We start from the raw sequence: 27,090 nt of genomic DNA on the forward strand, positions 1-27,090 counted from the left end.
ATGACAAAGGGCCAGCAGTGTCACAGTGGATCCTAGGAGACGGAGGATGTGTCAGCCACAGTGGTGAAGCTCACTCCTTCTGGTCCACCTGTCTCCCCATCCGAAGTAGTTGACAGCGTGTTTTTCTCCCCCAAGTATTTTCTTTTAAGAACCCCCATAAGAGAGCAATGGGTGAAATAGCCCATCCTTTCATTATTTTGTCCAACAATTCTGGGCCATTGATTTCCGGTCCCACACTTCTCTTGTTTATCGGCATGGTCTTTATACGCCCCTTGAATTAGATCAGGTAGGCCTTTTTGTTTGGACTAATTCAGTCTTTCTGATTCCATTTTGCATCTTTTTATTTATTAAAAATAATAAATTTATTTATTATTATAAATTTATTTTTCTAGGTTATTGTGGTATTTTATGACCTTTCACTCACTTCTTACAGTTGGGCTCACAATTAAGTTAAAATGGAGGCCGAATTGTTACACTACATCTGGGACTTCCTCTGTGCTATCTCAGTTTTTTGCTCTGCTCGAAGAGCTATGCTAACCCCTGTATATCCAGTTGGAGCCCATTGGACCCTCATGCCTGCATGACTTGACAGTAATACCTCTCAATCTCAATAAAGAGTTTTAGTACCTACGCCTAGGGTGACTCAATGGAACAGGACTGCAGGGTCTTAGACCTTCCACCTTGTTACATATGTATTTAATTTTTATTCAGGTTTGTGAAGGTGTTTACTTCATACACATATGTTATAGTAGGTTCCATGATTTTTTTGCACTTGGTTTCCATATTCTTTTTCCTAAAAGAAGGCCAATACTTATCTACTGCAATCCAATTATGGGGAGAAGTACAAACAGTAATCATAGTAGTCTGAAACTATCAGCGCCTTTCCCATATTTAAAACTGTAAAGAATGAAAACATGGGAGCCTATAATTTTCCTTTGGGTGAAGAAATCTTGTCCTCCCCCCAGGAAGGATACACAAGATCTGAAATACAACAGAACCACCTCTTGCAAAAAATGGAGCCGCGCTCCACAGTTGGTCTTTTCCTGACAACGTGCAAGGGAGTTTCTGGGCAGCGCAGCATGGCCACTGAATCAACAAACTGCATGTGGTTACTGGCCAAAATGCCTATATAGGTCATGAAGCATAGCAGGCCACATTAGTGTGGTTATTGTAGAGCATTCTGCCCATACAAGCCCCCAAAGTCATGCACAGGCAATTTGTCTATTTGAGCTTTGTGCAGCTGATGCTGATTTCCTCCTAAAGTTAGAGAGTTTATTTTGTACAGTGGTTTTGCTTCCTTTTTCTCTCTTTTGCAAATTAAACGTTGTAGGAAAACAATATCAAGTGATAGGTTGCATTGGAGAGAGGGAAGGAAATGTGGGGACAAGAGACAGCTGGAGTTTGAGAGCCCATTTGTCTCTTTTGACACATTTTATTGACTGATTGATCACCACTTTAGCAGAAAGATACCAAAACTGTCTGGAATAGATACTAGCATATATTATAATTGGCTTCTGCAATCTAAGCAAAAAAGAGGTTCTCAAACTTAAGTTTGATGTCAAGGCAAGAATCTGCCCCTATCTAAACACTTCTTCCATGCCAATTGACATCACAATGTTGTTATATTGTTTGTTTATTAAGTTTCAAATATACTTATTAAAACATATGGAGAAACCTGTGCTCACCTTTGTAACAGAATGTCTCAGGAATAGTGTCTGATGTGATCTGATTTCTCAAATGTATTCATTCTTCCTGCTTTGCAGGCATACCTGGAAGTGACTATGTCAATGCCAACTACATAGATGGTTACAGAAAGCAGAATGCTTACATAGCAACACAAGGGGCTCTCCCAGAAACCTTTGGAGATTTCTGGAGAATGATGTGGGAGCAACGGGGTGCAACTGTAGTCATGATGACAAAACTGGAGGAAAGGTCCAGGGTAAGAAAGAACTTTATTGCTTTTGTAGACTGATTAAAAAATAATTAAAACTTGTATCTGCTTTATCATTTACATAAGTTTTTCATTCAAATTTGCCTGAGTTTTTGCCCAATCCTCTCTGTATCTGAAATATTTGAGGGTGATTGCTAATTATAGTGTTTTTATTATTAAATGTGGAGCTATACACATGTGGAGCCATGCCACTTTTTTCTTAGTCTATTTTCTAGTGACTAGGAAACTTGACAACCCATCGTCTTTAATGTTTCTCCAGCAATTTCAACTAAGTCCGAACTAAACTGCAATGATGTTTTGATGCAACTTACTATTTTCTAATAGAACCATTTTCACTTAAAATTATAATTGAATTTTGTTATTATTGTTAGTAATGGGGCCAAAATATGTTAGGCATTGTTCAAACACATAGGAAGACATAATCTTTTTGTAATATTGAGCTGCTGAATATTTTGTGTTCCCACACAAAATGAGAAAATATCAGCTAACGTACTATTTGGCAAATTTTTATTCTGATTAAAACAACCTGCAAGCTGTATTAACGATTCCCAGATAGAACAATGTCAATTTGGCATGTGATAACAAGAAGTCTACTTTTCTACCAAGAACCAAATAGGGTTGAGTGCCTGAATTGATAAAAATAAACATGAATTCAAACTTCTGCCCAGTCAGAAAGTTGGCCCTAACTTAACGAGAAATGAACCAGTTCTTGAACTTCAAATCATTTGGTAAAATAGTGTACATTTTTGCAAGTCTGTATTTTCTTGTTTCTTTTTTACCATTGTGAAACAGCATATTTGTGCCTGACTTCTAGCCCTGTTTGTGCAGGTTTGGGTAAGATTCAGATAAGAATCCAAACTTTGGCTGCTTATCTGAACAAAACATCTCAACTTCATGAGACTTATCCATCATTAGAAACAAGAGTAGGGGATTGGAAGTGTCACTTCCTGCACTAGAACAAAAATATGGCTGAATCATCTTTTCATAAGGAAGTTAAGATATGTCACCATCACTCGACTTTTGGACATATTCTGTTGACTTCATTTTAGTTAAAATCAATGAGTACTCAGCTGTGGATAAAAATATAAGAAGGGTGTTATATTTGCACATGGGACTGCTAAAAGAAAAAATGTTTCTTACTAATACATGCCAAAAACAGAAGACAAAATTATCTATGGTGTTTCAACTATGAGGCCTTCACCAGGAATAATCTGTAAAGGTCAAAGTAAAATTAGGGAAGCTGGAGATGGAATGCAGGGTATGTATGTGCTCAGAAAGGAAATATTGGAGTGGGTGGGTATCAGAAAAAAATAGCATGACCGTAATGTTAAATTAAAAATAAGGATTTTTTAAACATTGTGAAAAGAATGGAGGTGGTCCACCAAGGTCAAAATAAGCCACTAGGGTCGAAAAGTATCTAGAGTCAAGAAAAGTTCCAACTGGGGGAAAAAAGAGAGAGGGGGGAAAATATGCTGTTATACAAAAGTCTTTAAATCAGTAAAAAGTAGACTGTGCATCTGACCAGATCATAGTTTATATATAAGCAGTTTATGTATAAGCTCCATTTTTTAAATTAGAACATTTTTAGTTTATTGAGATGGTAGCAAAACAAAATCCACTGTAATACTTCATTCCTTTCTGTAATGACATTATCATCTCTTCCCATGTTTGATGTATACAGGGCTCTGCTGCTTATGTAACCTGAACTTCGTGACTGCAGTACTTTTGGTTTGGAGACTTATTGGTGTGCAGATTTGGCCTCTTCCCATTTCAGAACCTATTAAAAATAAAGGAATAGCGTCCAGTTCAGGCAAGATATAGCAGTTAAATTATAGACTCAGTGCCTGCATGTAAATTCAACTTCCATTAACATCACTGCCCACACATACCTGTTGGTAATAAGTCCATTGCCGAAAATATTTTTCTCAGAATACTTTATTTTATCTTGCTGCCCCAGGCCTTACTTAGCCCAGGAACCGAAAGTTGTTTTGACGTAGGCAAATGAAATTCTGCCCATTTCCTCACTAGTGCTTCTAATAATAAAGTTACTTCTAAATGGCATCAGTGCTACTCTAAAGTCTGATGATAATGAACAGTCCTTTGCAGAAGGTCTTTTTACTTAAATACTTCCCATGTATCTTAACACTGCAGGTCGTTGCTCCATGATCAGAAACTTGTTTTGAAATAACCAAATAAAATTCTGCTCATTCTCTTCACTAATTGCTTATTGCAGTTTCAAGCTAACTCTGCTCTCTGCTGACTGTACCCTGAAAAGAGCTGATCAGAATAATAATCACCTTTACATATGATTTGCATTCAATGGCAACACATTCCTTGAGTGTAATGAGAGTCCAGACAGTCCTAGTCAGTTGACTGTCTGTGTGTTTCTTTCATTTATGATTTAGCTCATTCTTAGTTCATAAGTGAAATGAGTTTCATGCAGTCAGCCCAGTCAATAATAGTCCATGTAACCAGATCTCAATACATAATTTAGCAGAATGGGCAATTTCATTTAAGGTGGAGCTTGCAAATGTGAAAATATGACACTTAGGTTACCTCTTCCCCTCCTAAGTTAGCATCTTCAGATAATGGCATTAATGGTATTACTAGTGGGGTAGAAGTGGGAATCCCTAGTCTAGGAAAGAATATGATTAGAAGATTACATATTTTTTTCTACACCATCATTTCTTTATACAGCACAAGACCAAATGAAATTTCAAAAATGAGTTATAAACACTATTAAACGCTAATGAAGATTAGGGCATCCTTCAATTTTGTTTTTCTTGTTCTTTGTTCCCTTTTCTGTCCGCTTCCGTGTCTTGACATCCCTGATCATTATCTCTTCTGCAAAGGAAGATCATTTCTCTCTGGGACTTCATCTCCTTTTCTATCTTCATGTCTTCGTTTTGTTTACCTTCCTTTTTTCATTGTTCAGTGCTGGAGCTTGGCATCAGGCTTTTTAACCTGTGCTGCATGGATAAAGGGTTGTTTTTTTTTAAATGGCATCTGCAGAAGCAAGCTAAGTTGGTTCATTAGCATGTGTTAGATGTCTGACTAACCTCAGCTTTGAGAACTTACATATTTAACAGCTGAGAATGTCAAATGAAGATGTTACAGTGAATTAGTTATTCATTTGTTTGGCTATTGGGAAGCTGCAGAATAAAGAAAGCTCTTTCATATATAGCCCTTCACACATTGTTTTTGTTTTAAATGTCATCTCTGCAATCTCACCTGGCCTAATCCAGACCTCAGAGAGGAAATCAGTCCCATTACTCTGCTATCACATACGTAATTTATATGAAAAAGGATTATACACACTGCAATGCATGGAAAATGTTGATAACATATTTGTTACATGCATGAGTTTAATCTGAATGAAATAAAAGGAAACCATTAAGGGGTGAAAACTAGAGATTAGGAAAAGCAGTTAACTGTTACAGTACAGGAACACATAAAACAATTTAAAGCATTACTATTATGGTGTGAGAGTTTCTGGATTGATTCCCGCCCCCTCCAAAATTTACATTTTTAGTGCCAGATCCTTTTGGTTTATTGCATTCTCAGGGGACCTCCATGCCGTAGCAGGTGGTCTCAAATTGTTTCCATGCTACAATCAACATATGCATTGATCTGAGAAGCCAGGTGGGGACAGGGGACCTCAGTGTGGAACAAAAGGAAATGTTGTTACATCGAGGCAACATTTGCATTATCCACTAGGTCACCATATATTCCCCTCAAAGATATTGTTTGGGATAGAACATTGTAGCAGGTAACTCCATTGCAAGGGATCTTAAACCTCCCATTCCTTATTCTAATTCCTTGGTATAGACTCACTCCAGAATGTTCTGGGACAGACACAGTGTTCATTTATACTTCCTCCTCACTGCTATCACTGACAATATTTTCCTTGCTGGGGCATCACTAACATGGTGTTCACAGCCAGAATCTTGTGTCACAACCAACCCTCCCCCCTTCCTCCGCCCCCCCGCCCCCGCCAAATTAGAGCCAAATACAATATAAGGCTTGCAGCAACTGCTTCAGAAATATGAACCTCAATTTAAATTCTGGATTGATGAGGAACTACTTATTACTTACACCGATGCTTCATACATTTCCTCACAGCTAATGACCAGCTGGAAGAGTCAAGTGCTGTCACTTTGCTGCAGGCCCTTAAGTTGAACTTGCCAGTCATTAACTACCAGGAAATGGAGACTGTTGCAAGCTACGAATATATACAAATGCGAACAAAAAATAATTAATTTGCTATGTGGCAGTTGAACGACATGTTGCCATAGACACAGTGAGCTGTATGCAGAAATAGTCTTATCCTACGTGTCAAAAGACCAGTAGGAAAGCAGGATCATCTTTCCATTAATTTAATAATGAAACAATGAGACCCTCTGTACCAGTCCTATATTAGTGCAATAAGAACAACTGGGAATAATTAAGGGCCATAGGCTTTGCTTCTATTTGGAGTATTTATCACGGTTAAAGAGAATTAAGTGCCTTTTTGTGTGTGTTTGCCATCTTTAGAGAATACTTACATATAGTTTCAGCAGTGCAATAGCTACGCACTGGGTTCATGCAGCCCAGAATCCCCCTTGGCACTTGGTGTTATGCTACTCACCTTGGTATGTGCCATCCTCTTCATTGTGTTCTGAGTCCAACCATTAGCAACCTGCTCCTCCACAGCCACTTGTGGAGAAGCCAAGAGGGGTTCCACTCTCCTTGGAGAAGCTAGATGAACTTGATAATATACGTTCACTGTAATAGCTAGGCTGCTTTTGTTTGGTGAGTGTTGTGTGTGTTTTTTGAGAGTTCAGGACTATATGTCACCCAGTCAGAACACTCAGTTTGAAGTCCCAATGTTTTGAGAGGTTTATAATCCATCAGACATGTAAAAAAACCATAGGTGCTGCAATGTATAGACAGCATATGCCCACACACTAGAGAAGTAAAAGGGACCAGGACATTCATTTACTTGCGGCTTGGAATTAGAATTTTGATTTTATTTTTTTATAGGGAGAGGGGAGTATTGAATGGCATCAGGGAAGTTTTATAGCAGTTCTAGAAGTACAGAAAGCAATGCTGAAGAATGTTTGGTTGTGCAATAAATTCAATATGCAACGTGGTTGCTCCCAAAGTCTGTTTAGTATGAATATCATTGATGCAAATGCATGGTGTGCCTCATTACACATCATGGACATTCAGAATTTCAAGGAAGCTCTGGGTATAATCCCCAGATTCTTCTGCTCCAGAAGCACAGGTCTTTACCACATGAGGTGAATTTCCATTTGCTGGTGGCAGAAATGGGCCTGTGATATGCTGAGCAGTTCTGATTGCATCCAGTAGAAAGCAGGTTGTACTGAAGACATATGCAGCCTAAGTGACAATGATCCACATATTCACTAATATGGCATTTAACTGTTTTTTGCAAATAACATGTATAACCTGAACACTCTATCTTTCACTTAGTCCAAACAAAGTGTCAATGGTTAGCACACAAACATTGCTTTTGCACTATGCAGTATAGGCTGGGTGTATTCATTTTTGAAAAGTGATGAATACTTAATGTAAACAGAAGACCAGCCACAAAAATAATGGTTACTTACTGTAGAAACTAGAAGAATATGCATGTCTGTATCTGGTAAGCTAGCTATAAATTCTCAGCTTTCTGCTCTCCACAGCCATGCTGTCAGGAAAGGAAGGATGTTGTAAGTGGCACTTCTTTCTTGCTGAATAATACTATCTTCTTACATGGGAAGAGATAAGCACTTGATTTGCTATTGCTTTTTGATTTAGGATGGCAAACCAATAACTTCTGGATCAATAAGGAACTATCCATATTACTTTCTTTTTAACTCTCTTAGAATGTTAAGATGTAAAAAGGATAAGAATTGATGGGAGTTAAATCTAGCCCCCCCCCCCCAATTGCATTGCTGGCAAAACTGTTGCTAGACCATGCATACACCAGATTCACAAAAAGTAAATTAGAAATGTATAGGTTTTGTACTGCTTTTTGTTCACTATGATAAAATGCATCTGGTAATTCTTATAACACTGGAAGTGTTACATTCTGTTGTGGGACCAGTTCATCCGGGCACATTTGTAAAACTCAACCATACGGCAATCCAGTAAGGGGGAGATTTTCAAAGGCACAATGGGCAGTGAGCTGCTCAACTCCGACTGACAGTATGTATAATTTGGGTGCCTGACTCCTTTAGAATTCTTTCACAATCTCATGCTAAAATGGCATTAACTCAAACTGCATTCACCAAATCAAATATTTAAACATTAATTCCCTTTCTCATGTTCTGTTATGGATAGAGGCACAGTGCAAGTGTAAACAAGGGAACTCACCTGAAATCCATGTTGCACAATTGTTTTGTCACCCACAAGAAGGCTATGCAAATCCCTGTTCTTCTGTGTCTTATACATTTAGGATTGATGAACATACAAATAGAGTATGTAGTTGGAAGAAGTTATTCTAAGGTGGCTTTTCTTAGTTGTTTTGGGTACACCTGATTCTCTGACGAACTAGTAGATTTTCCCTTTCCAGTATGTGTCTGGCAAGTGGTCTCCTCCATCATGTAGCCTGGACCCAAAGGATGTGTCACCTCAGAGCTGTCCTCACATAATTCTCCCATTGTCCTGGAAAGAGAGGACCTACATGTAAAATGAACTATTTTCACTTTGAGCATTTCACACTGCAGTAATAGAGACTTTTTTATTTGTTTTTAATGCACATAGTATGATTAGTTCCTGTTCTATGACAACACTGTTCCTTGTTACTACTGGGTAGCAAGTTCTTGATAGGAATATCAAGGTTGAACCGGTTAGTAACTTGAATTTTTGTGCATCTAGCACATTCTGTTGGCAGAAAGCTGTGCTATTCATGAAAAGAAATATGTAGATAATTTAGTGTCTTCTATTTTTGCTTGGTGATTCTGGGAAATACGCTGATGTAGGACAGAGATTCTCCTGAATGTACAAGTTCCATACTTTCTGAGCATTATCACCCTTCATTTGGTCCCATCTTACCTGTTTTTGTAATACATGATGATTAAGTCGTCTTGTCTGTCTTGGTTGTTTTTGTAATGGGTTTTCTGTAAACTTGGATATTGAATACCCATGCAGTGGCAGTAAAATATTTTTCTTATATGGGTTTCCTAAGCAGTCACTGAAACAATGTGAGCTATAGGACAGATATCTGTGTGGTTAAAAGATGTTTGCTTACTTGTTATATTCATTAGGGTAGGGATGGGTGACCCTCAAATTTACACCCAAAACTAAAACCAAACCCAAAGTGACTATTCTTTGAAGTTTTGAGGTTCAAACAGGGCCGGCTCCAGGCACCAACCCAGCAAGCAGGTGCTAGGGGCAGCCAAAGGAGAGGGGCGGCACGTCCGGCTTTTCAGCGGCAATTCAGCAGCAGGTTGTCGGAGCGAAGGACCAGCTGCCGAATTGCCGCAGAAGACTGGAGTGGCAGCGGTAGAGCTGATTGCGATCGTGGCCTTTTTATTTTATTTTTTTTTTTTTTTTTTCCTGCTTAGGGCATCAAAAACCATGGAGCCGGCCCTGGGTTAAAAAAATATATAACATTTTTCCTTATGCTGTTTTTCATTTTTGTACCATTCTGGCCCATCACTTCTGGTTTTGGCTGGAACCAAGAAATGGTGTAACAACATGGGATCTGTTCTAAGGGTAGAATATAGCAACCCCACTTTTATTACCTTATTGGACTGATCAATACTCTACATTGTGGGCTCTAAACAGCAAGCTTCCCAAATCAGAGCTATGTGTTGAGCAGAATCTCTATCATATAGGAGCAGAGTGAGTTTTATGAGGTATTCTAATGACAAGGCAAGCTGGTCAGGTTATAATGGTACTCCCATAACCTGTAATCTTCTATGCCTATAGCCAAGTGGCAATCAGAATGGTGCAAAATTATGTTTTTTCCCCCTTAGGTGTCATTGTGCTACCCTTACTCACCCAGAATAGTTCTGCTGAAGTCAATGGTAGTATTTATGGAATAAGGTGGTACTCACTGTAAGTGCATCACGATCTGGCCTTACAAAACATCAAACAAAACGACTGTCAATCTCACCCTTTAAAATGACCATTGTAAGCAAGACCATTGGGAAAATAATTTGTTATCCTTTTTTCACATTGGATCCCTAAGACCCTGTCTTCACTGACCACATGAAGTGTTTAAAAGAGGTTTAAAGAGTGCTTTAAATTTAACATTGTAAATGCCTGGGTAGATGGTTGAGGCAGTTGGAGGGGAGAACTGTGTTAAAAGTATGATGGGAGTCCAACCTTAGTTTGCTCTCATGTATACCAATCTGTGATGCATTTAGTTTTAAGGATCAAATTAGAAGTAATTTACAGATTTTGTTTTGAATTATCTATTAACTACCTTCCTGTATTAAGAATTTGTATGACGTGGCATCTTCCCCACACTGTCATGTAAAGCTTTAATAGAGGCCTAGGGAGGCTGCATGAGGAAGCAGCCAATAGGAGAGAGGCTTGGTGGAGCAGCCAATCCAGGTCCAGGCAGGCCAGGGGCCAGGGCAGGGTAGAGTCAGTTGCTGCTGGGAGCCAAGGGAGTAAGGACTGCATACCTGGAGGGCTGAGAGAACCAAGGACCTTGGACAAAGCAGCTGCTGGCAGGGACCAGGGAAGCAAGAGGGAGCTCCTTGCTGGCTGCTAGGACTGAAGAGCTGAGTGCCCTGAGGTAAGGACGAAGAAGGTGCTGGAGCCATGGGGAAGGGAAATATAGCAGCATTGATGGAGGTTACAGAGGAGCAACAGGAGGAAGCTATTTACAGGGTCCCTGGATTTGGGCCCAGAGCAGTGGGCAGCCACAGGTCCCCCACACTCACCATTGAAGAAATGGCTGGACTGTTGGACAGATATGCGCCTCTTTCCCTCACCCCCACCCCGAAGAGGGAAACAGATGATGACCCAGCCATAGAGCTGAGGATGCTGCAGTTCTGGGAGTTGAGAGAGGAGCCATGGGCAGGAGCAGAGCCAGTGTGCAGACTGTGAATGTGGGCGTTGGCCTCAAGCTAAGCCCCAGCATGACCAGCAGGAGGCACCAGTCGGGCGATGAGGGCTGCACCCCGTGATAATTAGTATCACTGATCATATCTTAGATACTTTTTTTTTAAATAGGGAGTTAACTTGCTAACTAACTGGTGTGTTACAAGCTGTTTTTGCTGCAAGTTTATTTCAATTGTGTTTAACAAGAAGTTAAAACAGCATTTAAAGTCTAGTATAGACAGGACCTTACATTAAATTGAATTTTGTTGCAGGAGAGTCTACTGTTTCCATATTTGCAGCCCGGTTTTGCAAACCCAAAAGATTTAAGCAATTTGGATAAGCTTCAAGCAAGCTTATAATCTTCTGGGTACTTATCTGAATTTAGCATTTTTAGTTTTACACCCCTTCACTACCTCTTTTACACCCCTGCTCTTTTTGAATGTTGGGCCTTTTAAAATTGTCTCAAACTAGGTGCTCCAAAAAATGAAGAACCTAAAACCACAAGTAATTTTATAACATCTTGACCTTTATTTTTAATGGAAAGTTATGTGGTTGAATCTATCATCTTACAGTTTTGACAAGGGGAATCAATGGTAAAGTCTGACCTGATACTGTTCAGATATCATCTCACCATAATTTGTTTTTCTATTCTGAATAAAGAAATTAAAAGCTCAAGACAAATTATTATTATTCAGCATCATTATAGAAAAATCTCCTTTTTTTAAGAAGAACTATCCCAAACTCTGTGAAGAAGTGAGCACCTTTGTATGTACGTAGGAAAACTGAAACAAAGCCATTTTTGTATAAACTGTTATTCTTCCAGATTCAAAATTTATATGCTGTTCTTGCAGCAAGGGATGTAGTCTGCCTGGATTTGCCTTTGTTAGCTTGTTGTCTCATTCCTGAACTTCATTTTGTCCCTATTGTCTCAGGTGGCCTGTTAGGAATACTCTCAAGGAGTTTTTCAGGCTGAGTGGTAGAACTTTGTACTGGAAAATTGTTTCTCTACCCTGAATGTCAGGAATTTTTGTGTGTGCATGCTCATATGGAAACTTGCCTCCTTTAGCTCTGTTGATGCAAGCCAGTATCCTCTCTGGTGTCTGTGGCTTGTTGAAGTGTGAATATCTATGAATATTCTTTGGTGATATTTAAACTCCTCAGGTCTGAAACAGTCTCAGGCTTTTCATTCCGATTGGAAAAAAAATTCTACATTCAATTTTCCTACAGCTTTCTTTTCAGTGAGTGCTCATAATACCATGAAGAACGAGGATTTGGCTTCTTTGTATGAAAGAGCCTGAGAGAAAGAGAGAGAGAGAGAGAATATTGAAGTTATAAGAATGTGCCTATCATGATCTTTATGTGCCTAGTGTAAAAATAGCACTAACACTACATGATAAATGCATTCATCTTTTGAACCAATGCCAGCTAATGTCATCCCTGATCTTAGTGGCAGTTGGTTTGTTAGCATGATAAAATGTCACCAGGTTGGGAGGGTCAGGGCCAGCTCCAGGCACCAGCGCAGCAAGCAGGTGCTTGGGGTGGCATGTCCAGCTCTTCGGCAGCAATTTGGCAGCGGGTCCCTCAGTCCCTCTCAGAGGGAAGGACCTGCCGCCAAATTATAAAGCAGCGGCGGTAGAGCTGAAGTGCCTCCGATTGCACCTTCTCTTTTTTTTTTCACCGCTTGGGGAGGCAAAAACGCTGGAGCCAGCCCTGGGAGGGGTGAATAAAATAAAGAGATGTGGGTGGGGAGTATTGTTGAATCTATTGGAGGGTGTTATGTTTTCGATGGACTGACCTTGTAAATGTGTGCATCTGGAGAGGAAGTGCAAGGGATCCACTTCATCATCATCGTCATCATTATTATTTATTTCATGTATTAAAGGCTGTCAGTTTGCTTGGCACTGTACACAGTCCCTTAAGGGACCTGCAGTCAAATTAGGCTCAGACAGAAGCATTAAGAAATAGATAATGGCGACAGTTTTCAAAAGTGACTGGCGATTTTTGGTGTCCAACTTGAGTCATCTTAAAGGGGCCTGATTTTCAGAAAGTGATGGGCACCTACCCTCTGAAAATCAGGCTCCTTTTAAGTGTCTTGAGCTGGGCACTAAAAGCACTATTCACTTCAGAAAATCTTGGCTTAAACATTTAAATATAGTGACTCTACCAGCACAATAGTCACTTGACAGTTAAGATATACTGTTTTAATATTCTTTTGCCATTGAAATCCAACCAAAAAATCTTGTTTTAACCTCTCACAAAGATAAATCGGACTGAAAATTGCTAGGAGTCCTGGGAATTTAATATCTATGATCACAGAGCATGAGAGGCTGGCGGGCAGGGGACGACACATCTTTGAAAGAGAAAATGTCTTATGTTGGGACAAGTGGAGAAGGAAAAGGAATACAAGTCTGAGTACTTTCTGTAGTACCATCGACTTACAGTTCATATCATCTTCCAAAATTCTAAACTTAAATCCATTCTGTTTCCTCTAAACATCAGTATTTGTAGTCTGCGGCTTCCATTTTCAAATAACATGATGCACTGAACTGGAAGTTGCAAATATTCCCAAACGACCCAAGAACAGCAGCTCTCACAGGAAATATTTCAGAACATCTCTAAAGGGTGTGTGTGTGCCGGGCAGAGGGGTTAAAACACACACACCCAAAAGAAAAAAAAAACTAATGTATTTTCATCAGGGTTAATTTGAAGAGAGTGGTTTTCTACAGGCTTCTGAAATCTGAGTGCATTCTTACCATTAGCTCACTGCACTTCCAGTGACCCTCCTAATGTCTGATGTGGAGATTTATTAGTGAATATTAAGGAAATAAGTATGTTTTGGAGAATAAAGGACTTAAAGGAGCATTTTCAATTTGTTTAGGCCACAACATATCTTTTCCTTTCAGGAAGGTAACTGGCATGCTATATCCCTGGAAGGATGGGACAACGTAAGAAAAGCTTTTTGAGACTTCAAAAAGCTATAGAAAACTCCCTTCTTTGCATTAACTATATTGAACATGATACATTCTTTCTCTCTCTAGATCCTTTTGGGAGCTGTTGTTATCAAATATTTTCAGCATGAAAGCTAGCTGTTCTTTAGGCCTGCTTCTACTGCTGGTACTGCTTCTACTGAAATATAATTTGAAAGTGGGAGATGCTTGTAGGGCTAAGTGGGTGGATAGATGGATAGACAGACACACATGGTCTCTCTCTCACTCACACACACACACTCTCACACACATTCAGTTTTCATATGCATTATACTAAAAGTTGCATTAGGTTTATTTATAGTTTTAAATTGAAGTATTTAAAATTTGTTTCTTTTTTTTACCAACTCTAAACATAATTATAGTAATGCATCTGTGTTTTGGTTGCTAAGGACCCAAACAAGAGCTTTAACTATTAAGTTTTTTTTAATGTGTAAAAGCATATAATATGGCATCTTCCATGAATGAGGCAGATTCCTAAGCTATAACTGGACCTGCTAAAATTGAACTAAAAGTGTTAATCTGTGTTTACGTTAATGATAAGTGGGATTTTCAGTGAGTTGATAGCTGGATTGAGCTAACACAATTGAAAAAAAGCATCTTTTATCTAGTCTACACAAGACCTGTGTGGCTTCCACCTTCTGTAGATATCTTACAAATAAATCACAGATGTTCAGGAGAAACCACCAATATTAATTCTCCCAAAGTTTCAGAAAACTGCAGAAGGTGGTAATTTCCTAATTCTTATTAATAAAATAATATTATAGTCCATGAAGCTCATTTTAAGATAGGGTGACCAGATGTCCCGATTTTAGAGAGATAGTTCTGATATTTAGGCCTTTTTCTTATATAGTTGCCTATTACCCTCCAATCTCTCTCATGATTTTTCACACTTGCTATCTGGTCACCCTATTTTAAGAATGTTGAAAAATCAAATTCCCATTAATAACTTGTTCCTTTTATTTTAGACCTTCAAGTATGATTTAGGACATCACTTCCCATCAAACGTTCTGCCTCAGCCCCCAATGAATTCTTTCCAGCAGGTTCAATTGTTAAAGGTTTTTTTTTTTTCTGTTCTTCAGCCAGATGACAGTTTCAAAACAGTGATTTGTGAACCATTAGGGTTTGTGAACCAGTGCAGCTGGGAGCTTGCTTCCCAGACTAAATAGAAACACATGCTAACTCTGCTCGAGCTAGTGCACTAAAAATAGCAGTGTGGATATTTCAGCACGTTGGGCTAGCCACCAGGAGGTCAGGTGAATGGGCATGTAACTCAGGTGGCAAGCCCAGGCTGCTATTTTGAGCATGCTAGCTCAAGCAAATCTAGAGTAAGTCTGTCTACCTGGGGGGCTGGTAGGCACAATCCCAACCACAGTGTTGACATAGATCTGCAGCAATCCGTAGACCCTTTCCTGTTGTTCCTCAGAATGAATGAAATGTTTTGAAATCTCAAACTGTATAGGATGGTGGTGCTTGGGAAGGGTGCTGGTGTCACAGCGTATGTGGGAGAGTGCTGAATCTGTATGCAGGGTGAAAAAGCTGAAGAACATCTGAGTGTTCTTGGGTGTTCTCTTCTCTCCGTAAATAAAAACAATTTGGATTAATACACACAGCAATTCGTGTTCTTATCGGTAATATAGTGCAGTATTTGTTCTCATTGTTCTTTTAGGATTGCATCTGACTTGGATTCAACTTGGATCCAACGGGGTTCAAACTATAGCTTATTTCTTTACTGTATTAGCCAGGGTAATTCGTAAGAATTTATTTCATAAGTGTGTGCCTCAGCATCATGTATCATTCATTTCAAATAAAAGAATTTTCAAATATTGAAACCTTATATTGTTTTTATACTATTACTGTGATTGTCTTAAATAATCAACAACTCTTTTTCCCCCTAGCCTTTTAGATCATAGATGGTATCTTTAACCAAAACAAATCATTCTGTTTCAGAAAAGATAATAAATACACACTTGTATTATGCATCTGTTTTATACAGAATTATTTCAGCTTGTTAAACTAAACACGCAATGTTTTGAAATGGAGATTTCTCTGGATGAAATGGCTTGTGTCTTAAAATTTGATGGATGAATTCTTTCTATCAAACCATGTATTTTAAATGTCTATTGATGTAATTTCCTGATATGTTTCATAACAATGAACTGAGAAGGAAATTATATTAACTTCATAGTTATTGGTGCCATTCTATTTATTTTATTCACTAACTAAAAGAACTAAAAGCCAAAGAAATCCCGTCTTTCATTGTGATATATTTCTGTACATACTAAAATATGGTTTAAATTAGCATCAGAACATCATGTTATATATGTTGGAACTAATGTGAAACATTCAGAATATATGCAGTTTGGTGGAAAGATTTAAAAACATGAGTTTGTAGCAACATTGTATTATTATTATTATTATTATTATTATTATTTTGGTATCTGAAGACTGGGCCAGATCCTAACCTGGTGTAAATTGATAAAGCTCTGTTGACTTTAATGGAGTTACACTGATTTATACCCTAAATCAAGGTAACCATAATAAAAGCAGTACTAAGAGCCACAACCAGAAAAAACTATCCATGTGTGCATTAAAGTACATGCTTTGCACCAGATACTCACCTGTTGTTAAACTGCATGGCTCCATGGACTTTAATAGAGCTATGCTGATTTCTATTATCTGAGGCTCCGGCCCATAATGTTGTAAGTAAATATATTAATATGTAAAATTAATATGTTACATGTTTATTACAGGTGAAGTGTGATCAGTATTGGCCAAGCAGAGGGACAGAGACATATGGGCTGATCCAAGTGACCCTGCTAGACACTGTAGAATTGGCAACGTACTGTGTTCGAACATTTGCACTTTACAAGGTATGTTTTCTGTGGTGTCCTCCCTGCTCCCACCATTTAAAGAAGGCTGCTTTGGAGAAATCAGATCTCTTAAGGATTTACTTAAATCTTGATCCTATTGGCAACACTGAAGAATAAAACAGATCTTCTGTTATCACAGTGCATTTTTCTCCCAGGCTGGCGGTTTATCGGTAAATATGGAGCTCTCACTGTGAACAACGGTTTAATTGAATGAAGAATTAGCTGAATCACAGGCAGGTGTTGCTGTGTGCTATAAAGTATAACTAAAACCCTCATGTCACCTGAACCACAAAACCAGCAATTTAGAATAGTTGTAATATTTTCTCCTATAGCAGGAGTTCGCTTTCTCTCTGTTCCCACAGGAGGTTTAGCTGGTTATCATCATTATATGCAGTTATGCCATCACTTCATTCCATAGGGCTGCCGTAGGCAGTTGTTTCATTAAAAGTTTTGATTTCATAGAATGGTTCAAGTGAGAAAAGAGAAGTGCGGCAATTCCAGTTCACTGCCTGGCCTGACCACGGAGTTCCAGAACATCCTACACCATTCCTAGCTTTCCTACGACGAGTCAAAACTTGTAACCCTCCTGATGCTGGACCTATGGTGGTGCATTGCAGGTAGGCACAGACTTTACTTCAAAGCATCTCTAAATATCACACTGAAATTGTTTTTATGATTAATGCCCTGTGTTTTAAAGTATATGAATAATATCCTTTGTGCTTCTGAGGTTTCTTCTGTATTGGGATTGCATCCTGGCCATGCTATGAAAGGGCTTGGTCTCAATGATCTAGTGGGCTTTTTGCATCTCAGTGACATTCTATAATTGTAAAATGAAATGTTGGCTATTTGGCAACATACTTATGGACAGGTAAATAATGGCAAATTAGAAATTCAAGTGCAAAATTGCCAAATTTGATGGATGCGGAGAAGGATTTTTGGCTAGTGCATTGGGAGATAATTTTAGAATACATGAAGTCTGTGTAAATGGAATATACTATTTGTTAGTAGAAGTCTGTAAGCAGAGAGGGTAGATGGGATATTTAACACACAGGTATATTCATAAATCACTGGAGAAAAAGAAGTAGTGTTATGTTTGCTCTTAGTTTAAAATGGTGAATTTTGGAGAAACAATGTTTTCGTATTTTTGGAATAATAATTTTTTTTTATGGTTTCTAATATTGCACATTAAAACAAATAGCATGAAATCTATAGAAGATAAAAGGGAACTGCTATTAAGACTAATAAAAGCCTGAATTTCAGACTCAAGTTTAGTCCTTCACTTTAAAATGGAGATTGGATGGAAGCTCAGAGGGAGCATGAGAAATGCATTACCAGGGGTTGTGCTGGATTCTTCGTCACCGGTAATTTTTAAATCAAGACTGGATGCTTTTCTAAAAGGGGTGCTTTAGATCAAATGGGAATTAATGAAGGGAAGTCTTATGCAGGAGGTCAGACTAAATGATCACAGGGTCCCTGAGGGCAATTATCAAATGATCCAACCCCTGTCATTCAATCTCAGCTTCTGGCAGTCAGAGCTTTAGGGACACCCAGAGCAAAGAGTTGTGTCCCTGACCATCTTGGCTAATAGCCATTGATGGACCTACCCTCTAATTCTTTTCCCAGTTATACTTCTGGCCATTGCAACCTCACCTGGCAACAAGTTACACAGGTTGACTGTGTGTTGTGTGAAGCAATATTTCCTTATGTTGGTTTTAAACCTGCTGCCTATTAATTTCACTGGGTGACCCCTGGTTATATGACAGGGTTAATAACTCTTCCCAATTTATTTTCTCCATACTATTCATGATTTTATAGACCTCTGTCATATCTCCCCCTTAGTCATCTCTCTTTTAAGCTGAACGGTCCGTCTTTTTTTTTTTTTAATCTCTCCTCATACAGAAGCTGTTCCAGACCCCTAATCATTTTTGTTGCCCTTCTCTGTAACTTTTCCAATTCTAATATATAATTTTAGTGATGTGGTGACCGGAACTGCATGCAGTATTCAAGGTGTGGGCATACCAGGGTTTGATACAATGGAATTATGATATTTTCTGTCTTATTATCAATCCATTTCTTAATGGTTCCTAATATTCTGTTAGCTTTCTTGACTGCCACTGCACATTCAGCAGATGTTTTCAGAGATCTATCCAGGATGACTCCATGATCTATTTCATGAGTGATAATTAGTTTCCCTGAAACTGGCTTCCTACCTTCCACTTCAGTTTCAAGTTTTTCATCCTCCCTTTCAGAGCTGTGCTACCTATATGCCTGTCTACTTCTCAATTCCTGGTTTCCACCTTACCATTGTTTTAAAGGCCTTTTTTATTTCTTTTCCCCATCTTTGTGTAATGCCGACAGACCTTGGTCATCATCAGGCAGAATCAAATCGGGGACCTCTGGAGCTCAGTGCATGAGCCTCTACAGCATGAGCTAAAAGTGAACTGGCTGGTAGCTAAGGGCTGGTCTACACTAGAGGAGGGGATCAATCTAAGATAAGCAACTTCAGCTATGCTATTTGGTTCGACTTACCTGGCCATCCTCACGGCGGCAAGTCGACCGCCGGGGCTTCCCCATCGAGTCGGCTTACTCCTCCTGCCGAGATGCGTACAGGCGTCAAGCAGACTCATTAATTGCTCTCTAACTGGTCTTTGTGCCCCTAGATGGGACAGAACACCACACCCAGAAGGTGTGTGGGTTACATTTGCACTCTTCCATACTAAACTTATGGTTGGGCTTCCTCCCTCTGTTTGTGTGCAAAGCTCATTCACTTCCCTTATAAAAACACAATTTTCCTGTCAAAAAGTGCAAAGTGCTTTTGTTGGTGGTGGTAATGGTAGTGGTTTGGTCGGTTTGTTGGTTTTTGTTTTTTGTTTCTTTTAAATCTGTATTGCTTTGAGATTAGGCCATCACAAGGTTCCCTGATGTATCTGAAAGTTATTGTCCGTCTAATGCAGGGCCAGATTGTGCAACCATTGCTAATGGTGGGCAGCACTTATGCAAGTAGTCCCATTTAAGTCAATAGAAATCTTAATATGCGTCATTGTTGCCCACTCTGAATATGAGGTACACAAAGGGACAGATTGTAAGATCTAGGGGGTAAGGTTAATGTCTTTGCCAGAGCTCAATAAACAGTAATAATGACAGATTATAAAAATATTAATACAATTTTATAAGCTTTTTATTTATACATTTGGTAGAAGCTAATGAAACAATTAACAGGGAGAAGCTGTGGATGCAATTTCTCTTGATGCCAAAAAAGCTTTCAACGCAGTACAGCCAAAAAGACAAATCAGCTAGGCCACTAAGCATATATAGCACAGGAGTGAGCTACTTTTTCACTGAATGTCTATGAATGTCTGTTTTTGTTGATGGTGGTGGTGGTGGTCATGAGCTGAATGCTGAGCTCCTTTCTCAGTTTTTACTCTGGTAAACTCTCACGGAAATCAATAAGAGTTTGCCTATACAAGGAATGATTAACAACCTAGTAAGGGTCTGAGGATTTGACCATATAAACACAACAGACTAAGAACTGGGAACATACAGGTATTGTAAGTGAAGGGGCTTAATGCATGCTTTTCCACACATTTCTACCAATCCACCTTAATCTTGACCCACAATCCTCCTGCTTTTCCAGTCCACTATGTCTCTTAAAAACAGATATGGCAATCTCTGAAGATTGATTGTAGACAGACATCCTCTAGAGACTAGGTTAGATAAAGATCTACAGATTGATTTAAATTTGGAGCTGAGACAGTTTTGAGCCAAAGCCACTGTAGCTGAAGGGCTGGCTTAGTATACTACAGTGCCACCAACCTCCCTTGGGATGAGCTAGTTGAAAGCATAAAGAATGTACTTACATAGCCAAGATATAGTGTGCTTATTAGTGGAAACAGTTTGAAGTGAAGGGAAGTGACAACTGGAGTACCACACTGAAAACATTAGGATGGATTCTTTTTATGGATCAGTGACCAGGAAGGAGTTCTCAGTCCTAAATGATTAAATTAGCTGCTGATACAAAATAGGAGGCAACATTCAGAATGACTGGACAAGATAAGTCATATGGTCAGAGAAATGGTTTGTACATATCTAATATGTAGAGAATATTGTATAATGAGATTAATACAAAAGCAAAAACAAAAAAAATACAAAGAGAATACACAATCCCCTCTCTCTAGTCATATACTAATAAGATCCAGGAAGGAGAAACATTTGTGTGTTACTGAAAATTATTCTAGCTCTGGCAATTGACAGCTTGGCTGCATGTGAAATACTGAGTGTTGATCTGGTTGTTTTGTTTTAAAAAACATGTTGCAGAAATGTAAAACCTACAGTACAGCAGTCAAGGATCTTAGTTACTCAGAAGGGTAAGAGAAAGTAAGGCCTGGTCTACACTAAGGGGCGGGGTCGATGAGAGATACGCAACTTCAGCTACGGGAATAGCGTAGCTGAAGTCGAAGTATCTTATTCTGACTTAGCTCCCATCCTCACGGCGCGGGATCGATGGCTGCAGCTCCCCATGTCGACGCCGCTACCGCCGCTCGCCCTGGTGGAGTTCCGGAGTCAACGGGCGTGCATTCAGGGATTGATATATCACATCTAGATGAGACGTGATATATTGATCCCCGATAAACCAATCGCTACCCGCCGATCCGGCGGGTAGTGTAGACATACCCTAAGTATGTATTGTTTAGGTAATAGGATATTAAGAGGCAGTCCCATCAAAGTATACTCAATTCTGAAGGGAATAAATAGTGGCATAAAGCTTCTGAAATAGTGCCAAAGACAAGATTAGTGCTTCATCTACACAAAAGCTTATACTGGTATAAGCTCCTCCTATGCAGGAATAATACTGATAAAACTTCATCCATACTAGGGGGGTTGTACAGCTTTTAACTATATCAAGCTAAAGTGATACATATGCTTGAGACAAGCCCTAAAGGAGCAAAAAGTTAAACAAATTTAGGAATAATTTCTGCATATTGTACCAAATTCTGTGATTCTTACTTCTGTAATACTTTGGCAAAGACAGGAATACAAGCAGCACTTTTTAAAAAGTGAAAGAGGAAAAATGAGCTAATTCAAAAGAGACTGATATTTTAGGATGAAAGAAATCCAAGAAGCCTACCTTTTTTTGTAGATACTATTCATGATATGTATCCAAATCTTGATTGGCTCAATAGGAATAAGTATTGTGATGCTTATATTCCATGGTAATAGTCACCTTAGAAATACCTAAGCTAGATAGATGCTGCTTTATCTGCAAAATATTAATTTTTAAACATTTATCCTTTCATTTCTTTGTTGTAGAGCAGTTCAGCAATATCACAGCACAACTTCTGCTTCCACACTGATGTGTCTTAATTTGCAGAGGTGATTTTTTTAAAAGGCATTTATTTTTTTAAATGCAGGTTTAAACCCGAGGATTCTGCATTAGATAGACTATAATATGTGTTCTAATGATAGTGGGGAAAGCACATGTTTATGTTTGAAGCTAGATTAGTGCAGGCAAACAGGTGCTAATCAGATCACAATAAAATTGTACTGGAGGGCATCTGGAAATTCTATACCACTTTGTTGTCAAAACATCACAGAAACTTTAGTACTTGCTTCAGTAACACTACATAAAAGCTTAACATGTAAGTTTGCAATCCCAGACATTTCAATTTTTTTTTAATATCAGCACCATAGGGCATATCTTTCAGAGACATTTAGCTTAATGAAGTTTCAGTATGCACTTTGCATTCTGTTATGGTGAACAGGGAAAGTCAGGTTTGGTTGGAGTAGCACCCTGCCCTTATGTACTGAAACTCCTAATTAGCACATTAAAGACAAGTTAACTTTAACAAATACATGTAATATGGCCCTGCATTTTTTTTTAAAAATAGGGTATTTACCTAACTTTTGTCCAAGATAAAATGTTTCAAATGTGTAGATATGAGTGCACTGTTTCCAGAGGAATGTTTCACATTACACGAATGCCTTTCTACTTCATGCTGGACTCTAACTTCCCAACCCCCACCGCCGCACACCACACAATCTTCGGTTTCTAATCCTGGCAGTGAATAGGTTGCCGATGAAGGTCTATCCTTTTTCACGGTGTGGAAAAAATCCCTCCAGTATGTATTCAAAAATCTCTCAAAGGAGATTGAAAACATTAAAAGCTTCCTCATCCTTTCCCTCCCTCTGCCTTGAAAACAACTCAGAATCCTTACTCTCCTTCCATGGGTGGCAGATAGCATTGAAGAGGAAAAGAGTATAATAAAGATCTCTAACACCACCGGTGTGAAGTATTCCACAATTCCTGTACTTATCCCCATTTTCTTTTCCCACTGCATTTAATATGCAGTCTTTCTCCCTGCAACATATGGAAAACAGCTATATGTTGGATTACGGTAGCCTATTTACATCCCACCTGCAACTAGCTTCAGTTCACTATGTGACTGATTAGAACCTCTCTTCCTCCACAGGCTGCCATAATCCTGAGGTCTTTCCCTGTCTCAGGGAAAAGCCAAGTGCAGTGGATGTCAAAGTTACTTCTTCATTTTAAAGAAGTGCATTAGATAGCGAGATGCCTGGCAATGTTCCTTGCACTTGGAGCCAAAGAAAAAATGTTTGAGACTTAGTGATATTTAATAACTGTAATATATATTTCTTTCCTGCTAGTATAAATTTATTATAATAAGCTCTCTCTTCTAATTTTTGTGTCATACTTTCCTTGACAATCTCAGTGACTCTGACCATACAATGTGCTGGAGGAGACAAGGCAGGTGAGGTAATATCCTTTTTCGGATATTCTTCTGTTGGTGGAAGGTACAAGCTTTCGAGCTCACAGAGCTCTTCTTCAATCTGGGGAAGGAACTCAGAGTGTCTGAGCTCAATACAAGTTGGGACAAACTCTTAAGCATAAGGAATGATGCATGTTGTAGGAGGCCACTTGAAATGGAGCAGGCAATAAGGGTTAGATTGTTAAGCAAAAGGGGTTTGAAGTGGGCTATTAAGGGTCAACATGCAGGTGTGTGTTACAAATTGTTGTAATGAGCCATGAAATCAAGTGTCCCTATTGAGTCCATGATTTTTAGTGTCTAGCAGCATTATGAATTTAAGTTCCCAGGCTCGCCTTTGGAAAGTGTTGTGCAGGTTTCCTTTGAGGACAAGTATTAAAAGATCAGATATGGACACTGGTTTCATGGCTCATTACAAGAATTTGGAAGACCAACACATTGCTTTTCAGTTCATTTGCATAATGAGAACCATTTACTAGTAACCTGGATGGCAGGAACAGGAACCTGAATGTTCCAAGAAGAGGAGTAGAAAGGCTAGCTTCACATTCCCTACAAAATAGGTTTCAGAGATGTGACATTTTAGTGTCCTGTACTTTAAAGGCTCTCAAACTGATGGTATCCTAGATTTTTTCTTTTTGTGCTGATCATGAGAAGAATCCTCATGCAATTGCCAGTGTGTTGTATGCTCAGAGCCACTGGAACTACATAGACAAAAAGCAAAGTGTGAATCTGTACACCTGGAAATGCCTACGGTTTTAAGTACTAATGGATCCTTAGAATTATTTTAATAAAGGATTCTGGGAATTTAATCCAAAATTTCCAAACTTGGGTGCCAAAAGTTAGGCATTTAGATCCACTGTTAAATACGTGGCTTGATTTCAAAGAATCTAAGCCTATCCCCACTCCACTGAAGTAAAAAAGAGCAGTGGGTGCTCAGCACCTTATAAAATTAGGCCCCTGGTGTAGTGCCTAACTTTAGGCACCCACATTTGAAAAATCTGAAAGTAGAGGAGTGATAATTATCTATTGCTTACACAGTATGAGGAGTGTGCTAGCTGCTAGGAAGCACCCAATTGTGATACCTTGACAGTGAGTGTGGCTATAAAAATCTAGGTAGGAAGTGGCTATATAGGAGAAAGCCATCCCCAGTGATACGAAGAACACTAACAAATGACATTCTAATTTGATATTTTTCAAGTTTCACCAAACGTTTTAAAAAATAATTCCCAAATTTCTACATCAATGTAATTTTAGCTGTCCTCTACACTGTACATGCTCCAGTAATTATCACTAGAAGCATTTGTTAAAATTTGAAAGTGCACAAATGACAAATAACAATAGCACTCATTCAGATTCTATAATGAAAAATATCTTCTTGTGGTCTCTTTGATTAAATCAGTCCTATGTTTATAAACCCATTGGTGCCGCCAGCGCTGTGATTGAGGGCCAGCTTATCTTTTGAAATCCTAAAATAGAGCTTCTATGAATGCATAACGCAAGATTTTCTTTCATGTAAAAGTAAGAATTTTGTAAACCACCTGAGCAGTAAAGGAACATACCAGATCAGATCAGAAACCCATTTTTGACCATGGCAAGTGCCAAATCCCTCAACGAAAAATGTAAAACTCCAGTGAATGATTGGCTTAGTCCTGCTTCATGAGTATTTCTATACCATCTCATTCTTTTTAACTATCTAATGTAACTGTGGATATTTTTATTTTTCATAATGCATAATCATTCAGGATTTGTTTACTCTTCAGCTCTTTGTCATCTTTGCTTTAATATCTTCAGGGAGGTAGTTTCACATGTTATATAACTAGTGTGATAGATCCAGGCCAGTTGGGAACAGCAGAGTAATAGAAAGAAGATATACTGGCCACTGGATAAGCAGTTTTCTGTTCCCTGAGTGACCAGAGCAGGGGCTGCTCCAGGCTAATGAGAACACCTGACTCCAATTAACCTGCTAAGAGTCAGGTGAGGCTGTTAAGCACCTGACTCTAATTAAGGCCCCTCTGATGCTACAAAAGGGCTCTCTCCAGTCAGACCAAAGAGAGCCAGGGAGCCAGAGGAGAGGAAGTGTGTGCGAGGAACTGGGAGCAAGAGGCGGGCAAGAAGCTGAGAGTGAGCAGGCGTAGTGCTGGAGGACAGAGAAGTACAAGCGTTATCAGACATCAGGAGGAAGGTCCGGTGGTGAGGACAAAGAAGGTGTTGGGAGGAGGCCATGGGGAAGTAGCCCAGGGAGTTGTAGCTGTCGTGCAACTGTACCAGGAGACACTCTAGACAGCTGCAGTTCACAAGGCCCTGGGCTGGAACCCGGAGTAGAGGGCGGGCCCGGGTTCCCCCAAACCTCCCAACTCCTGATCAAACACAGGAGTAATTGACCTGGACTGTGGCTTCTACCAGAGGGGAAGGTCTCTGGGCTGTTTCCCAACCCACAGGGTGAATCTATGAGGTGAGCAAATTCACCAATAAGCGCAGGACCCACCAAGGTAGAGGAGGAACTTTGTCACACTAGGTATTTATTTCCTTTTCTTTTTAAATTACTTTCCTTTTAATTTGAGTTTCTGTTCATGTATTTTAAGAAAAGATAAATAGGGAGCACCCAATTGACCTTCTTTGAAGTCTTACATTATTATTTCACACGTTTCTACCATATTCCTCACTTGTTTAAATGAAATAGTCCCAATCTTCTTAAACTCTTCTCTCGTGGGAGTTTTTTTTGTTTTGTTTTTTTCCCATATTGCTAGTAATTTTTGTTGCCTTCTCTGGAATTCTTTCTGTCATACCTTTTTGAATAGCCTTAATAAAAAGCATATACCTTCTCCTTGAGCAGCTTTCCTCAAGAGGGGACGACGGCAAAAATGGTTCCAAGGTTTGGCCAAGTTTTCTGCTGATTTGACCTAGAGGGGTATGGAAGAATGCCTTGGCTTCTGTCTACAAATAATTTCTACTGAATAGGTCCGCTAGGAGATTAAAGATCTTTCAGTGACTTACTTAAATGACCTGAACCATATTAAAACATAATAATTTATGTAAGTTTGTTTAAACAAAAACAATATGTTTTCCACGTTATCTCAATTCGTCAATGCATTTTAGTGCTGATAATTATTGCCATATATTTATTATCATGTTCTACAAATCCTGTAATTTCCTTTGACTTATGCTGTAGTTTGGTATATTATTTGATCAGCAATCTCAATGAGTCATTTTATCCATATGTATTTAGTTAATTGGTTACTTTTCCACCCGCTCATGTTTATATATAATATACTCTGTAAGGGAAAGGAAATCTGACTGCTTGCAGCTGAGTCTGGTAAAAGAGAAAATTAGGTTCTATCAGAGCCAACAGCTGTCCATAATGAATTCTGAACTAAAATTACTAGTGAAGAAAAGAATCTAGCCATCTGCAGGAAATGTGAAAATATTTTTATAACCTAATAGCTGAGATCTGGATA

The 27,090-nt window shown here is 38.9% G+C and overlaps 1 protein-coding gene across 3 annotated transcripts in view; it reads left to right on the forward strand.

Moving 5' to 3' along the window:
- Positions 1 to 27,090, forward strand: part of PTPRD (protein tyrosine phosphatase receptor type D) — a 1,010,945-nt gene that overhangs the window by 947,055 nt on the left and 36,800 nt on the right. For all 3 annotated transcript variants that reach the window (XM_039543118.1, XM_039543120.1, XM_039543119.1), the window contains 3 exons: positions 1,764 to 1,939; positions 16,734 to 16,853; positions 17,316 to 17,470. In XM_039543118.1, the coding sequence (XP_039399052.1) occupies positions 1,764 to 1,939; positions 16,734 to 16,853; positions 17,316 to 17,470 (451 nt within the window). The remainder of the gene's footprint in view (positions 1 to 1,763; positions 1,940 to 16,733; positions 16,854 to 17,315; positions 17,471 to 27,090) is intronic.

The sequence above is a fragment of the Mauremys reevesii genome, linkage group 6, assembly GCF_016161935.1.
Source record: "Mauremys reevesii isolate NIE-2019 linkage group 6, ASM1616193v1, whole genome shotgun sequence".
NCBI classification, from domain to species: Eukaryota; Metazoa; Chordata; order Testudines; family Geoemydidae; genus Mauremys; species Mauremys reevesii.